At 49.8% G+C, this 16,776-nt stretch overlaps 1 protein-coding gene across 3 annotated transcripts in view; it reads left to right on the top strand.

Annotated features, from left to right (window-relative positions):
* Positions 1 to 8,669: 8,669 nt before the first annotated feature.
* The window catches only part of EPHB1 (EPH receptor B1), a 49,489-nt gene continuing 41,382 nt past the window's right edge, over positions 8,670 to 16,776 (top strand). For all 3 annotated transcript variants that reach the window (XM_010138344.1, XM_010138345.1, XM_010138343.1), the window contains exons 1-2: positions 8,670 to 8,729; positions 12,988 to 13,669. In XM_010138344.1, the coding sequence (XP_010136646.1) occupies positions 8,673 to 8,729; positions 12,988 to 13,669 (739 nt within the window). In that variant the 5' untranslated portion in view covers positions 8,670 to 8,672. The remainder of the gene's footprint in view (positions 8,730 to 12,987; positions 13,670 to 16,776) is intronic.

The raw sequence follows: 16,776 nt of genomic DNA, 5'->3' as shown, positions 1-16,776 counted from the left end.
ACAATAAAGATCAAGCCCCCTCTTCCTGAGAGAAGAGTTATCAGCAGAATGTCCTTCTCTTGGATGAGCTGACTTGCTTCCATTCAGCCTGGCTGGAGCACACCATATGCAGCCAATGTTGGACCTGGCTGTTGACCGAAAAATGAGCTACAGAAAAGTAGCAGAAAATATTATGTTGCTGATGTCGCTATGCAATATTTGGTTTATCTTTGCCATCCCTTAAGGCACTGTGCTCCTCCTGGAAGGTATGATGGGTTGGGATGCTGGATCCTCCTTGCTTGCTTGGCTGATAAGATGGTTTTCCAACTCACTTCTTGGTCTCCACCCAAGAAGTCCTGTAATGCAAGGCTGCTGTGTCCAGCTCGTGCTGAAGTCACCCAACTGCATGGCAAGGGATAGAGTGTCCTCAGGCACCTGACCACCAGCCTTCATCTGATCTGGGATGTGCTGCTGGATGGTGGTAGTGTGTTGGTGAAGTGCAGAGAATTGCCCTTCCCCACCTAAGCCATCCTTCATTCTATCCAGACCTTCTCATGCCACTTTAGCCGGTCCTTAATTTGGAGTTTGCTACTTCTTCTGGGCACCCTTGCAAGTTTTTTGGAGGTTAGGGTTTCTGGGCAAGCCTCAACCCATCCCTGGGTGGCTGAGTTCCTCTCCATGTCTTCTTGAGGATGAAGACATATGGTGATTTTTGGGACAGGCTGTGGTGTTCAGAGATGTTTGCTGGCAACCCAACCTCGAGAACGCCAAGATGAGTATTTAAATGCATAGTGACATTGTTGTGGAAAACGTTCTCCTGAAAGATAGCCTTGTCTTCGTGCAGCCCTGGATTGCTCCTCTGGTGATGGCGTGGTGGAGGTGCTGTGCTCTTGGGATGGCTGGGTCTGCCTCGGGCCAGAGCATTCTTTAAAGTGCTCTTTCAACCCTTGATGCTGCTTGACTTTGAGTTGCCAAATGCATCTGTGCACATCTGTCAATACCTATGGGTATGATCTATGTGTATAGTATGTGTGGATTTTTTATATCAGTGGCCTGTGTACAGTTATAAAAAGTAGGATATTGACAACTGACTTGGTCACTACTGGAGCAAATGAGCTCCTTACATTTGGAAAGTACTGAATCATCCATACCATGCCATCCTGAGATTTTTCCCATTGTCTCTGATGTCCAGTTTGAGGTTGGTGGATTAAAACTCATTTCCAAATCTTCTAAAATAGGTTACAAATTGGAAAACAAAAGGTACTGAAAGTCCTATCTTTTCTCTCTTATCTTTATATTTGATTTGGTCTCCTTTGTCTTTTTTTTTTTTTTCATGCAGTGTGTGCTTTTTTCGGTAATTCTCAGTCGTTCCTTTCCCCTCTCTTATCTCTCCCTCTGCACTTCTCTCTCTTTTCCTCTCTATTCCTCTCCACCTCTCCCTCCCCACTGTAATTTATTTGCAGGCAGGTTGTCTCTTTGATTTACTGTATCTCTCCTCAGTAGGATTGTGATAAATGGATTGTATGGCTCTGGCTGGGCTTGTCCAACACCACGTACCCACGCTGGGTCAAGCCCCTCTGGAGCGTGAAAACTGAGTTGAGATGCTGGGGCTGGGTCTCCTCTGCATGATCTGCAGGGAGGAGTGAGTGTTTGTAAATAAGACTTGGTCCTTATGGCCCAGACCTTACATCACCTCCTGAAGTTTTTTAGCCTGTGTTAGGTGTGGGGCTTGGTGGAGGGGTTTATATCTCTGCTTTTCTCTTGCCTAATGTGCTGGATTTGCCACACGTGTGTGTATGCACGTACGCTTGCGATAATTCAAGCGGGTATTTTTATTGGGCGCTTTCAGGCACATCAACCAGCATATTTCAATTTACTATATCCTGATATGGATAGTGTTTGCGGCTTGTAATTAGAGTGTTTCATCCTGTAGTCGCAGCAGGCAGCGGTTTATTGATAAAGTTGTTATATAGTTGCTGAGCAAACACCCCCAAATCTGAGCTTCATTAAGTTATCGCCTGCCCTGCTGCGATGCATCTTCATTGTGCGCTGAAATCCATGCCATTGACGGGAGATCCCGGAGGAGGTCCGGGGCTGTGCTGTGCGGCTGCAGCTTAATGCGTCCCGTCACAAATTGACACAGCACGCTCATCCTCGGCTGATATATGTACATTCTTTCCCTTTCCAACTGAAAGCAGGGTTTTTTTTGGCCACCACAGATCTTCTCATGCTGGCTGGTGGCCGTGGATGATGGTGTCACAGCTGAGATGTCTTTGCAGAGCAGGCACAGCTGCTCCTCTCCTCTGAGAGGTTCATACAGACCCCAGAGCGCTGGCGGCATCCTTTAAATACAGGCGGGAAATGTTTCATGTTGACTTGTTCTGTTGTTGTTTAGCTCATCCTCTCTTTTTTTGACTGGATTTCTTATTTGGCGGGCAATCCTTCATAACGAACCTGCAGGAGATTGATGGGGAGAGCTCGTTATGCACTTCTAGAGCAGTTTCACCATCATTCTGTAGCAGCAAAATGCACCATTAAAGGCAGAGAGCTATGGGAATGATGGGAAGTAATTAGCTGTTGCTGTAATATTTTTGATTGAAAGTGTATAGATAGTGTAAGCGGCTCTTTCGGCAGACGGTACTCTCAAGAAACTGTTAAGAAGAGCAGTGCTTATCAAAGGGAAGAGGCCATCCTGCTCTTACCCTCTCCAGCACTGTGATTAAACCATCTGTGAGATGTCACAGTGTTCATGCCACACAGCCACTGGCTCCTTTGTGGCTCGAGGGGTGAGCCGTGATGCTCCCTCCCAGTTAGGAGCAGGAACCAGATGAGGAGTCCTGCAGAAGACACTTTTTGGGTAGGATGTGCACCCAGCTTGCTGCCTCGGTCCCTGTAGCAGAGCTGCAGGGATCTTGTTTTCCTGCTTTTTCCCAGCTTAGTCCAAAGTTCAGGATATATTGAAATCTTGCATGGGTGAACGTGGGACGTGTCTGTGGGATGTTGTGGTCAGAAGCATGGTCATGGAGAGCACTCTGGCATTACTAAGGCAACCTCCTGGTGTGTGCTTGAACACCTTCATCTATGGAGAGTAGTGAGAATTAAATTAAAATTACTCTCTAGGTGCCTGTGGGACTTTCTTTCCATTGACATTGAGATGTGTGATGCAAATCACAAGTGTATAGGCAGGGGTGATGAAAACTGTGAGGTAACCTGCGCTCGGCTTGAACGCGGTAAAGCAGAGCTCGTGGTATCGTAGCAGTTAATGTTATTTAGGACTAGTCTTTGTAATAAAGTGTCTTGGCTCTGTTTCTCTATTGTTCCCTTTCTCTCGTAATGTCACCAAACTTGGACAGAAGCTTCCCAAGCTGTGCGTTTGCCTTGGGCTGATTTTGCTGAAGCTCTTGAGGGAGAAAGAGGGCAGAAAGCAAGCCCGGTATGTATGAGCATGAAATACAGGGGAAAATACAATGCTTATGGAAATAAGTCTTGCTGCCGTTCCCCTTCAGACAGTCACTCTATGGAGCTGGGACTGCTCCAGGCATGTGCCCTGGGGCTGGACTGCGTGCTGACCTGACTGGTGACTCCTCAGGCTCGCTTTGTGCTCTGTGAGAGCACATCAGGATGAGTCTCTGAAGATCCCACCCGCAAAACATCCTCTGCCCCTTCGGACCCTGGACCTGAGTCCTGCACGGCCAAGCGCACTTTGTCCCTTGCTTGATGGTTGCCCTCCTGTCTCCCCTCTCCCTCTGAAGGTTCAGCTATCAACACACACCTCTCTTCCTCACATATCTCGGGGGGCTTATTTCCAGCAGCTGGCATCCTTTCCAAATCTCCCTCTACCCATCTGTTGTTACCAAGCCTCCTCTCTCCTTATTTTGCTTAATTTCTGTCTTTTTCCTCTTGGTTGTCTTAAGCATGACTGCGGCTCTTTGCATACGCTGAAGCATTTGCTTTTGAGTGCCTTAGGCTGGTTCCTGCCATTATCTTGCAGGAGTGAGATTTGCTGCTTCTTGCCTGGGGAGAGGGACCATATTCCCGAGGCATCTATTGAGGAGTGCGGCAGTTGTAAAAGTTTCTTCCTGGCCTCCCTGAGCAGAAAATTTGTTGTTATATCTCTTTCTTTCCAGATGGCAATGTAAAAGCATGGTCAAGTTAGGTTGGCCTCCTTGCTCCATCTCTCTTTGCCAGGAGCCAGACCCGGCTGCCTTGCCCATGGATAAGCCACACTTTCTCATGGTGGGACTGGGCAGGAGCCCTTCATGCTAGGGAGGTCTGAAATACGGGCTTCAGGATAGGGGTTTGGGGAAATAAGATCAGCTTCATTTTGGGCTGGCTCAAAAGGGTTTTCCTGGAAGAGGCTTAAATCCTTTAGGGAAGGGATATTGGCAAGACAGCATCAGCTGGTGTGAAATGAAGGCTCTAAACATGAAATGAAGGCCCTAAATATCTTTTCCTTCCTGCCATTCGAATGATGCCAGCCTACCTGTTGCTCCTCTGAGATGCAGTTTATCCTGCCCTGGGCATCGACTCTGGCCGCATCTCTCTCCAGTTTGCCAGGAAGGGTGCAGGGAGCCTGGGACAGCAGCGAGTCCTCCCTGCCTGGATCGCACGAGTGCCTTCGCAGATGGATGCGCTGCTTGGCAGCAAGGATGCTGGTGCATTCTAATTGCTGGCATCTTTACTCGTTACGAGTGTAATTGTGAGTAGACGTTTGTTTTTGTATTGATAATTAGGGACTGGAACAGATGGCGAAGGCTTAGTTTAAAGTAATGTGTCCATTAAAGAAAATCTACTGTATGCAGCTGAAGATTCTTCACTCTAAGAGAGCTCAGCTCTCCAAAGCAGAGATTGTCTTCTCCCTCACGAGGGCTTTAGCCATTACAGCCAGGTCAGCCGTCTTCTGTGGAGGCTCAGGTCCTGAAGGCTTCTCCAGGCAAGTGTGTTGAGCTCCTTCCTGGGCAGAGCATCCCCTGGGCGTCCACTATGCCCACGTGCAGGTGGTCAGGCATGGAAGGAGGTGCTGGAGGAGTGGTACCTTGAGCAGGCAAGGGGAAGGCAGCATCCTGCCTGCATTTGCTTGCTGGGCGCTGAGCCTGTCTGCCGGCACAGTGGAGGTGCAGGCACTGGCTGATGCAGGTGGACAGGTGGCATGTGGTTCACCTGATGTGGCTAACAATGCTGTGCGAGATGGGGAGATGTTGTACCCCTGTGCTGACATCCCTGGTTTAATTATCACCCAGTGCCAAAAAATGAGGACTGGTCCTCGCAGGAGGGCGAAGCAGGTAAAGAGTAGTGTGGGATGAGAGGTGCAAGGTGTCTGTGTGGCTTTTCCACTAGTGATGCTCGAGCACTGGTCCGCAGTGATCCCCTCGTTAGCAGGCAAAGCGAAGGGATTTTACTGCCTGCCCCTCCTTTTCCCATTCCCAAGTGATGGATGGATGCAGCCCAGAGATGGAGGTGAGAGCTCTGGGACTCTCATCTTGTCTCTTTTTTCCCTGTGAGGTCTTAGGTCAGGAGGCAGTGGGATCGGCAAACCCCCCCACCCTGCTGGAGAAGGGTGCTTGGCAGCCTTAGCCTGGCCATAAATATCCCGCTGGGTTTTCCTCATGGTCATGGCAGCACTCTTATGTCACAGAAAATGAAATAAAATTCAAGGTTTCCTCCAAGAGGAAGCAGCAGAGGTCAGTGGGAAGTTGCTTATCCAGGTCCTTCTGGTGCCAGTACCTCTGCAGTCATGGGGTTTGGGTGAGCTCGGCAGGAATTTGAGCTGAAAGGGGATATCTAACTTTTTTTTTTTCCTTTTAATTCAAAAAACCCAACAAAATGACCAAACTATTGCCAGTTGATGGATCTTCTTGTATAAGGCAGTGTCCTTGGGAGCTGGGGCAGGATCTGACAGGAGATGGTCTGTAGAGGGTCAGGCTTTTAGCCCTCCTTCTTTGGTTTGCAGATTGCTTTAGAGGCATGGAGCTGTTGAAGTGCAAGTTACGCATGTACGGTAGGAACTTTGCGAGTGTGACCTCCCTGGCCGCAGGCCACGCAGTCCCCCTAGGACTCGGGAAACCTCCAAAGTGGAAGCTTCTCTGTGGTTCTTTTCAATGTATTCAATTATTTCTCTGTTTATTTAGCCATTTTGAGGTCTCCCGCTTCAGAAGCTGCTGCGTGCCATGCCAGCATTGCTGCTGTGCCTTCCTGCTTTCTGTCCACATTCAGGGACTTTTTGGGGAGGAACAGAACAGGAGGGAAGGGGGAAGATTTTGGGAGGTTGATGCTGGGAGGGATCCTGGTGGGTGTCACCTCGGAGCAGAGCCAGTTCTCACATGCCGCCATCCTGCACCGTGACTGTACTTTATCAAAGCTACATTCCTCGGTCATTGCCCCACTGGAAAAAAAAAGCCCAGGGAAGGAAGCTCTAAGTGCATGGAACAGGAAGGGAGATGGAGTGAAAATCCTGTCTGAATAAACCCTTGCAAGAAGTGCCTTTCCTGTAACTGAGTGCGTCCTTGTTTATGGCAGAGGGTGAGTGAGCCGGGTCCAGAGCCCAGCTTGACCATGCTCCCTGCACCACCCTGGGTTCTGCTGCCTCAGTTTCCCCTGCATGGCGGGAAAAGGACATCCCGTTTGCTGTGGGGAAAACCACCAAACATTTTTGGGGCTCTCAGAGCATCCCTCCCTATGTAGCTGTGCTGAGGTGGGGGACTGTGAGATGTTTGCACAGCCTTTTGCTTCCACCTTTTCATCCATTTATGCATTGGCACATCTGCCTGCTTATTTGAAGGGCCATAATGAGGATTAGTGACTGCTTAATGTGATGTGGAGCTGTTTGCAAGGGAAGGAGCGCTCGGTGGTGGTGGGTAGGCGGTGGGCAGTGGGAGCAGAAACTTGCTGGAGGTCTGGAGCATGAGCCCCTGGCGCGTTTGGGGCCAGGGAGGAGTTGCAGCTAGGATGCATCATTTTTAGCTGGCTTCTGCCAAACAGAAAGGGACTGAAACTGTGTGAAGTGACATGCTGTGATAGCGTGAAGGTTGCCACACTCTTCTGTTCCCTGCATGGACTGGGGCGAAACCTCTCTCGTGTGAGGGGGCGCTGTGAGCAGGAACAGGCTGGCACCATGCAAGACACATGCCAAACGTGCTTTGAAGCCCCCCCTGCAGTGCCACAGCAGCATCCTGAGACTGGTTAGGGGTGCAGAAGCTTTGCGAGCTCCCCAGGTGCCTTTTTGCTCTCTCTTTGGGGGGTTGCCTTGCTCTCCCTGCCTCTGTGGTCCTGCTGTCCTCTGGGCACCAGGCTGGGTCAGCAGCTACGGTGGGGATTCCAGGAGCAGAGGACTTTATCGCTTGCGGCAGGGGGGGGGATCTCTTTGGGGGGTTGCCTTGCTCTCCCTGCCTCTGTGGTCCTGCTGTCCTCTGGGCACCAGGCTGGGTCAGCAGCTACGGTGGGGATTCCAGGAGCAGAGGACTTTATCGCTTGCGGCAGGGTGGGGACTTCCCGGTCACGCTTCCCTGGCTTCCCATCCCAAGGCAGCTGGCAAAGGGAGTGGTGGGAAGATTAATGGGAATCTTGTTTCCCACTTGTGATTGCTGGAGCGGGTGTGGAGAGATTAAAAACAGCAGTCCAGTGGCAATTCACCTTCCTGGGCTGATTTTTATTTCGTGACCTTTATGTCTCTGTGGCACCCCTTTTCCTGGCTCTGCAAAGCTGCCATGAGTACCTGGGTCCACGGAGGAAACGAGAGGGACAGGGGATGCTCAGCTATGTCAGCCACCACCGTCGCGTGTCCTCCTCCTGTTTGGTCGAGACACAGCAATCGAGGAAATTAATCTGCATGTCTGCTTGCTGCAAACAAATAAATAAAACCTGGAGGATTTTCCCCATCTGTTTCTATATGTTGTTGCTCTCACTATTACTCTTGTTGTGTTTTGTTTTGTTGTTGGTCTTTTTTTTTTTTTTTTAAAGAATAAAAGTAGGGAAGTGTCAGCTGTATTACAGCTTTTAAATATTTCCCACTAAATCCTCCATCAGAAGGCCAGCAGAGGAACACGGATCCAACAATGTGATTTTTATTCATATATTTGAAATCACTCTGACAAATAATGAGTGCAATGACAACTCAGGGCACCGGGCAGATGTAGTGTATAACAGGAGATGTCTAGCATTGCGGAGTGAAGCAAGTAGCTGCGAGAGAGTCAGATGGGACCTGCTGAAAAGCCTATCCGGAGATGCTGGGGGAGAGGGTGGGCTCTGCCCATGGTGACAGACTTACCAGCAGCTTCTTCCTGCTTCCAGGGAGTTAATGTAAACTTGCTGCTTGGGTTTAGACAGGGTTTTGTATGTGCATGTAATGACTCCATGAAATGCAGCATCCTTCTTAATTTTAATTTTTTTTTTTCAGTTGGTAATGCTATTTTCCTTTTCTAGAGTTGGGAGGGTCAGAGATGGCAGTGTGGGCTGGGTTCAGGCTGTGACTCTTTGCAAAGAGTCTCATCCTGCACCGTTTGCTCAGGGGTGAAGCTGCTTTTAGTTCATTAGATGTCTTAATGCACCTGCTGCTTTATTTCTGAGCAATCCAAGGGTCAGACGCATGCTCCCTGAAAGCAACTGAATGTTCTTCTCTCTCTCTGTGCTCTTAACATCACTGAAAACTTTGGGAGTAACTAGTTTTCTTTGCTTTTCTTGTTTCCACAGAAACTTTGATGGATACGCGGACAGCGACAGCCGAGCTGGGCTGGACCGCCAACCCTCCTTCAGGGGTAAGTGCCCCTTGCCCAGCTGATCCTTATGTGATCTTGTGGGATTCACACTATTTATCTTGATACGATGGTGGGGAGCTGGGGGAGTCACAGTGAGAGCAGGGATGCCCCATTTGGCTGGTGTGGGGTGGCCAGGGCATTGCTGTGCTGACCTGTGTGGCTGGTCCAGGGCTGAGCGTCCCTTCCCTGAACTGCTCCTGGGGTCTTGGTGGAGATGGAGCTTTTCTCCATTCCCGCAGTTTCTCCTCCCCTGCCTGCCCTCCTCCCAGGTGAAGGGTCTGGCCCCATCACTGCTCTCCATCCTCCTGTTCGTGCCTTCCCTCTCCCTGTGCCAAAAGGCTTGTAATTAGGAAATATTAGCAGGCTCAAAACAGCTTTCATACCTGGAACATCATCCATAATTGCACTCGGCAGTGCTCTTCCCTGGCTATTAATGTCACTTTTATGAAGTAATGAGGAACAAAACACCCTGAGGCACTTAAAACATCTTTTTTATATAATACAAGTCTTTGAGGAATGGAAGCATAAAATAACCTGACTCACATTCCCTTGGCAGAGAAAGTGAGACATGGAGCCAGAGGGGAGTGCAGCGGTGGTGGGAGGGAAGTGTGGGTTGATGGATGGGCATCACAGTGGGACAGGCATCCTGTTAGGCAGGGGTGGGTACAGCAGTGTGATCTGACCCTGGGGCCTCCAGGACGTGGTACCAAAGGGGAAAGGATGCCAGCCTGTGTGTGTTAGTGTGTGACTGGCTCAGCCAGGTCCTCGAAAGAAATGAGATTGCACACTGTCACCAGAGCTGAACCACATGTGCAGTGGGCATGAAATCCTCTCCCAGTACATTAGAGGCCCTTGAAACTTAGGGCTTTGTTGCTGAATTGCTTTGGAAGAAAGTCTGGACCCAGGTAAATTGCTGGCAAAATGCAGGGGAGGGGCACGTGCGGGTGATGGAGATGGGGTATAAATCACTGCCTGCAGCTGCTGTTGCTGAAAGCCTGCACAAGGCAGGTGGGGAGCTTGCGTGGCAAGGCACGGCGGTCTCGCCCTTTGTGGAGCAGCAGAGCAAAGCCTCTCCCAGCCCACATCCCTGCATCTCTGTGCACGTCCCTGCATCCACCCAGGTCTTGCTCTTCTGAGAGTTACTGATGAGTCTTCTCCTTTGCAGGAGCATCTGTTAGATCTTCCATAGAGTACTTTAAAATACCAAGTCCTTTATTTAAAAGTCATAGGGTCAGTCTGCAGTGTGTGGTGAAGAGCAAGACTTCCTCCGTCAAGTTCCCTTGCATGTGGACTGGACTTTTCTGTGTAGTGTCAGATGCTTTGCTGGGTGGATATGGAGCATCTTAAGGTATATTTTGGACTCCTAGAATGAACCCCCTTTTAGGAATCATGTCCCAGCTGAGACAGGTTTTGGAGGCGTTTGGATGCCAGTTGAAAATAAGCAATGTCTTTCTCTCACTCCAGGCATGCAGGCTGTCTTTGCGGGCTGCCTCGTTGCAGCACTGGGTTTTGGGGTTTCTTCTGTGTAATTGTTCACAACAAAGGGCCTGAAGGCAGATTTGTGCCGCTTCTTGGCTTGTCCAGTGCTATTGACCAGTATTTGGGTGACTGTTGTCCAGAATGTTGGTGCCAGGGAGGGTTTGCAGACTGTGACCTCTCCAAGCAGCCTAGCAGAGATGCTAAGATACACGTGGGGATTTCTGCTTGTGTTGGAGTCAACAAAGACACCACATTTAGTTGGTCTTTTCTTGTTTTGAGTCTTCAGTTCCCAAAAGTATCTACCCTAGGGCTGTGCTATTTCTTTTTCATCCCACGCTGGAAGCTGGGGTAGGAAACCAAAAGTTTCCCCTCTGCCCTGCTTTCCTCCATGCAAAAAATGAGGGTGTGCTGGCAGCTTTGCTTTGGGGCTTAACAACAAGCCATAGCATTGTAGGAACAAGTGAAGAAGAGAGGAACCAGAGAGGCAAGCAAATAAACAAGGGAGAAGAGCAGCAGCCATCTGTAAACTTCCTGCAGGGCCTTCCTGCTCCTTGATGCAGGAGGGTGGAGATGGGAGGATGGGAGAAGGGCTCGTGGCTGCTGCTGGGTTGACAGCTCCTTCTCCTATGCTCCTCTCATCTCCCTTGGGGCTGGAGGTACAGGGATTTGATGAGCTACCTTTCTGGGACCCGGGGTTCCCATGTTGTTGATGCTGAGCCGTGGATGCCAGCCAGGCAACAGGGGCTGTGGTCCCAGGGACTGGCTCCAGTGGGACATGGGCTCTCTTTCCACTCTCCCTGATGGATGTGCTTTAAATCTAAGCAGAGATGGAGAAGAACGTTGTCTTAATCCCCAGCTCCCTGCAAATTATTTAGTGGAATCTTGTCAAAATAATGCATTAGTTGCTGTTAGAGCATTGATGGCAGCAATTGCTGGCACCAAGGGCTTTCAACTGTGGAGATCTGCTGCTTTTCAGTGCCCAGCTGCAGGAGCGCTCAACCCAAGGGATGCCCAAGGCACCATCAGCGTTCAGCCTCAAATGCTCACGATGGTTTTCCAACTGGCATTTTATGTCATTCCCAGCCTCAGGCAGCCTTGTGTGCTGGGTGCCTGAAGTGTGGCAGGATCTGCTGGCAGGTTTTGGCTCTGAATTTTGAGTCTCTGTTTGCAACTCACCCACCCCCCCAAAAAAAACCAACCCAGCAAAATGCAGGGGTTGCGGTGAAAGGAGCTGGCGAGCAAGCTGGCTCCCTGATGGGCACTGCGAGTAAAAGGATAGTGGGTCAGGTCCTCTTCCGTGCACTCAGCTGGGCCCGTCCTGTGCACCGGGTGGGATGAAGAGGAGGATTCCCACAGCAAAGCAGTGGGGCTGGTGTTATGCTGATGGGTGAGTGCTGGAAGAGAGCTCGTTGTCTGACGTTAATTGGATGACAGGGCTGTAATGCAAAGCCCTGGTGAGAACAGGAAGCAATACCAACCCCTTTGGTTGGGGACGACCTTGCGGCTGTCTTGTGTGAAAAGGTGACTGGTAGTGAAAGGACATTGAATCTGCACCTCTTGTCCAGCATAGAGAGGGATTTTTTGCAGTGCGTTTGTGCATGAGATGAGAAGGGAGAGCACTCGGCTGGATGTGTGAGGTTTTATTGCTGGTTCGGTAAACATTGTGTAACAACAATGTGCAGCCTTGAGCTGTGATCTTTGCTTAAACTTAGCAGAGCTGAGTAAGTGAACCTGGGAGCAAACATTCTGCTGCGCTCGTTGGCAGCGTGTAGAGGACCCTGCTTTGAAAACAAAATAAAAACGAGCATTTTCTTTTTTTTTTTACATCAGGGCTGTGGTTTACAAGGAGAAGCTGGGGAAGCAGGTGAGGAATGTGGTTGTTTAAATAGAAAAGGGAAGAGGCAAAATCTGCAAGGTTGCAGGGTTAGTTGTGGTGCATCCGCTCTTCAGGAAGATTCAATGCGACGAGGCAGGTTGGCATCACCCACCTGCCATCGTGCCCCCATGTAAGCACAAACACATGTGAGAGCTGCTATAGCATCGGTTCTGGAAATTATGCATGATATTCAGAGTGCTGCTTAAAGATTGCCATATGAATAATGCTGTTATGAGGAGACTGTAAACATGGATTAGTTAAAATGAATGGATTACGAGGCTGTAAATCTGTCTGTAGGACTCTAATGCCATCATAGACTATTCACAGTTTGCTGCTGTCCCTTAATTGAAATTGTAGCCTGGATTATATTAATGCCCTTCTATAAATCGAATTGCAAATCTATATTCTCTCTCTCTGTGGCGGTAATGTTTTATTTAGTTAGTTTTCATTGGGGGAAACGATCCTGTCGTGCTGAGAGCCTGGGGTCAGGCTTGCTCTCCAGCCTGCCTGCTGGCGAGGGCCTTAATGAAGCCATAGCCCCGTGTGCTGCTTTCTCTTCTGCCCTGGGGTCTCAGACTGTCTGTCGTCTTGTTTTTACCTCTTCTCAGGACAGCTAAGGTGGTTGCCCATGTGGAAAAGATGTTTTAGCATCAACTGGGAGCGATGGGGAGAGGCATGCAGGGGCAAGAGGGTGAGCCTTTCTTCTGGTGCTGGCCTAGGTGGTGTTTCTGTATATGCATCACATAGTGTGTTCCTAGTGACTGTGTTCCTAGTAGCCTCTGGGGCTTTCGGGTTCTCCTTACTGCCCTGCCCTATGCTGGGTGAGTGGCGCCTCTGTGTCTCATGGGCCACCGCTGGTACCTCTGCCTCCCTCTCATCACTTCTCCCTTCTCCTTTCCGCAGTGGGAAGAAGTCAGTGGCTACGACGAAAACCTCAACACCATCCGTACATACCAGGTGTGCAATGTCTTCGAGCCCAACCAGAACAACTGGCTCCTCACCACGTTCATCAACCGGCGTGGAGCTCACCGCATCTACACCGAGATGCGCTTCACTGTGCGGGACTGCAGCAGCCTCCCCAATGTCCCTGGCTCCTGCAAGGAGACCTTCAACCTCTACTACTACGAGACAGACTCTGTAATTGCCACCAAGAAGTCCGCCTTCTGGACGGAGGCACCCTACCTCAAAGTGGACACTATTGCTGCTGACGAGAGCTTCTCCCAGGTGGACTTTGGTGGCAGGTTGATGAAGGTGAACACAGAAGTGAGAAGTTTTGGGCCCCTGACCCGCAATGGCTTTTACCTGGCTTTCCAGGACTACGGGGCTTGTATGTCTCTGCTCTCTGTCAGGGTCTTCTTCAAGAAGTGCCCCAGCGTGGTGCAGAACTTTGCCATCTTCCCAGAGACAATGACAGGAGCAGAGAGCACCTCTTTAGTGACTGCTCGTGGCACCTGCATCCCCAATGCTGAGGAGGTGGATGTGCCCATCAAACTGTACTGCAATGGGGACGGGGAATGGATGGTCCCCATCGGCCGTTGTACATGCAAGGCTGGCTACGAGCCAGAGAACAACGTGGCTTGCAAAGGTATGGTTGGCTTTGGGTAACAGGGTGCTTTTATTGTTCTTAAGCTTTGCTTAGCAAAATGTTCGTCCCCAAACAAGCTGTTTTGGGCAATGTCTGTCAGTTCTGCACTGTTTACCTGCCCTGAAAGGGTTTTAATCCAGGCACCAGGCAGGGATTTGGAAGTAGCGATCAACCTGTGGCTTCTTGATGCATTCTGGTCAGTGGACAAACTTGGAAAGCAGTATGGTGAGGATGTGGGTACTGCAGCAGCTGCTGCTGCTGTGAGCCCAGTGGAAGCTGCCTCTGTGATCTGCTGCCTTAAAAGTGCTGCATGGGCTGGTGCTCGCTGGCTGAGCCACTTTCATCTGCCTCGTTATTTCCCCAGCAATGCTGTGGGAGCCCAGCAGCTGCCGTTGGGCCCGACTGAAGTGAAGCCGTTCTGATTCTCGGCATTAATTGGAATCTCTTTTGCTGGTTTTTTTGGGTTGCCTCAGCCAGACCGCCAGCATGCTGCTGCCTGCTGGAGTCCTCCACAGCACAGGGTCATAAATATGGAAATAGCACTTGATGCTTTTCATCTCCTTTGGCCATTCTGATGAATATTTCCCAAATACTGTTGGAGGATTTTTTTTTTCTATTAGCTTTGCTCGCTGCCCTTTCCTTCTCCTCTCCCAAATGAAAGTGTTGTGTTTGTATGCTGCTTGGAAGGAGAGCTTTTCACATGAGAAGCTAATCCCATTTCATCGTTGCTTTCCAAATACCTTCTAGAAGTGGGCACCACCAGGTCAAGGAAGGGCTGGGAAAAAGAAGGTCAAAGGCAGGTGTCAAAGTGCTTTAGGGCTGGTTTTGAGGAAGAGGATGATGGGGAGAGGTCTGACTTGGGTCTGTTTTGTGCAGGTGGCAGTGCATGTAGCACCAGGTTTGGCCCTGATGCAACCTGGAGTGGCCACCGTGGTGTTTCTTCTCCACCTGTAACTTTGGGTATATGAAAATGGCAAAGTTGAGATTCAAGCTATGGAGAAACTTGTTTGTTCATTTGCTTTAAACCTTGGAACTTGTGTAGGTTTTCACCGTGAAAAACCACATTCCCACCTGGCCGAGGTGGGGACAGTGATGCCTTCCCATGCCAGGGCTCTGACAACTGGGAAACCACCAGACTCTGTGTGCTCATACCTTGCTTTCACATCGAGCAGCATCGCCAGTGGATGCCTTTGAGTTTTGTGGTTGACTCTGAGTGTGGTTGTGTTCCCACCAGGACATGGTCTATTCCAGTGAGGAGCTGAAGTGCTCTGTTGGAGGGAGGGCTTTTTGTAAACCAGAGTGTGTCTGGCAAGATGTTGCTCTGCTATTGAATAAACAAACAGAAAACACACATGGTTTTGTGGCAAAATGACATTTTCCTGTAATGGAAAAATAAATACTAATTTTTGCTGAAGACTGCAATTGGGAAATGTTATTTTGGCAGAAATCTAGGGAAACAATGAGAATGTAAAATCGCTGCAGGTTTTGGTGGTGTTGACCTTTTTATCTGCTGATGGTTGGGGTATTGGAGGGGGTTGAGTTCTTGAGTGCCTCTAACCCACTGGGAGGAATGTGCTTCACCCGCCCATGTTCATAGTTTAGAACAGGGCAGAGGATGGAGGACAGCAAGACATGAGAGTCATGGGAGCAAACCTGCTCAAGGTGAGCATTACATGCCTCTCCATGGCTTTCTTTTGTTTCCTTTTCTCGTGCACACCCCAGAACAGTCGTGGAATTTTCATGCTGTTTCATGCTGATGAAGCTGCATCAAGCAGAGCCCGGTGAACTGGAAGTTTGCTGAGTTTTCTGTGCCACAGCATCTGTCTCTGACCATGTTACTGCTCCTGATGGCAGCACTGATGCCAAAGGAGAAACCCCTTGTGCCGCTGGACTGTGGGCTCTGTGGAGCTGCTGACCAGCGTTTGGCTTTTGTGTGGGGAGCGCACTTTGCGTTTGGACTCCTTGAGGGGAAAATTCAGGTCTGAGGGGCTTCTTACCGATTGGTCAGCAGCATTTGGGATCCTGAAAAGCACCGAAGTATGCTGTGGTTGCAGACCAAGCAGGGGGTCATGCACGTCACCGAGCATGTGTGTGATGAAGGGACCATGCTTTTTTTGTGATTCCATGGGTGCTGACAGGTGCTGATGTGATGCTGTCTCCAGAGCAGAGCTCCAGTAACTCCCCTCTCCCAATACTTTAAGGGTATTTCCCCGTTCCCATATCAGGAGGATGGATGAAAGGCTGGGATGGCAAGTGCACGTTTAAAGGTCCGTAGGGCTGGTGAGGAACAGAAAATGCGTAAACCTACCAGGCCCTCCCGGAAGTTCACTAAGACTGGCCCTAAAAGCCTGAGCCAGGGCTTACGTTAGGACTGTTGGAAAATTAACTGCATTTGAGTAAAAATCTAACCTTGGTTTGGACTATGGCTTCTTGGTAGCTCATGTGCACCCTTTGGCTGTGAAGCACTTCTTTGTATCCCCATGGACCTTGGAGACCACAAGGGAAGATCTGATCCCCTTGCTGCCCTTCCCAAAGGTCAGCAGGCAGGCGATGGCACATTGCAAGGTTTAAAAATAATAAATTACTGGTTTTCTATTTGACTTTGAGCTCTCAAAAGGGTTGTATTCCCCTGCCTCATTCACCTGCTAGGTTTGCCTTGCAGGGGTGTTTCCAGGATTGCACCCTGCATCCTGGAACGCATGTGCTCCTGACATCTGCTCAAAGCCTTCATCAACCTGAGATGAGCTACTTAACAAGCCTGGGGGAATTGTTACTAAGGAAAAAAAAATCCTTTGGTATTTTAAGGCTGAGAAAATGGGCTTAATTCCTTAGTGGTGGGACAAAAATAGGGTTGAATTGTTTAGCTCCCCCAGCCCTCTCTCATCCCTCCCACCCCCTGGGATAGAGGCTGTGCCTATCATGGGGCTATTAGACCGGAGCGGTTTCGTGCTGACAGCAGAGCTTGGGGCCGCTGAGGGATTCATTAATGCCAGCTTTTATCGGCACTTAGCTGCTCACGAAAGGCAGAGGCAGAGAGTAATCTTCATCAGGGGTATTTCAAGTCCTGAAGAGACTACAGTTGTGCTTTAGGGTCAGAGTGATGGCGG

This window comes from Buceros rhinoceros, unplaced genomic scaffold, assembly GCF_000710305.1.
Source record: "Buceros rhinoceros silvestris isolate BGI_N320 unplaced genomic scaffold, ASM71030v1 scaffold3996, whole genome shotgun sequence".
NCBI classification, from domain to species: Eukaryota; Metazoa; Chordata; class Aves; order Bucerotiformes; family Bucerotidae; genus Buceros; species Buceros rhinoceros.
Note: the sequence above shows the minus strand (reverse complement) of the source record. Positions and strands in the feature narration are given on the sequence as shown.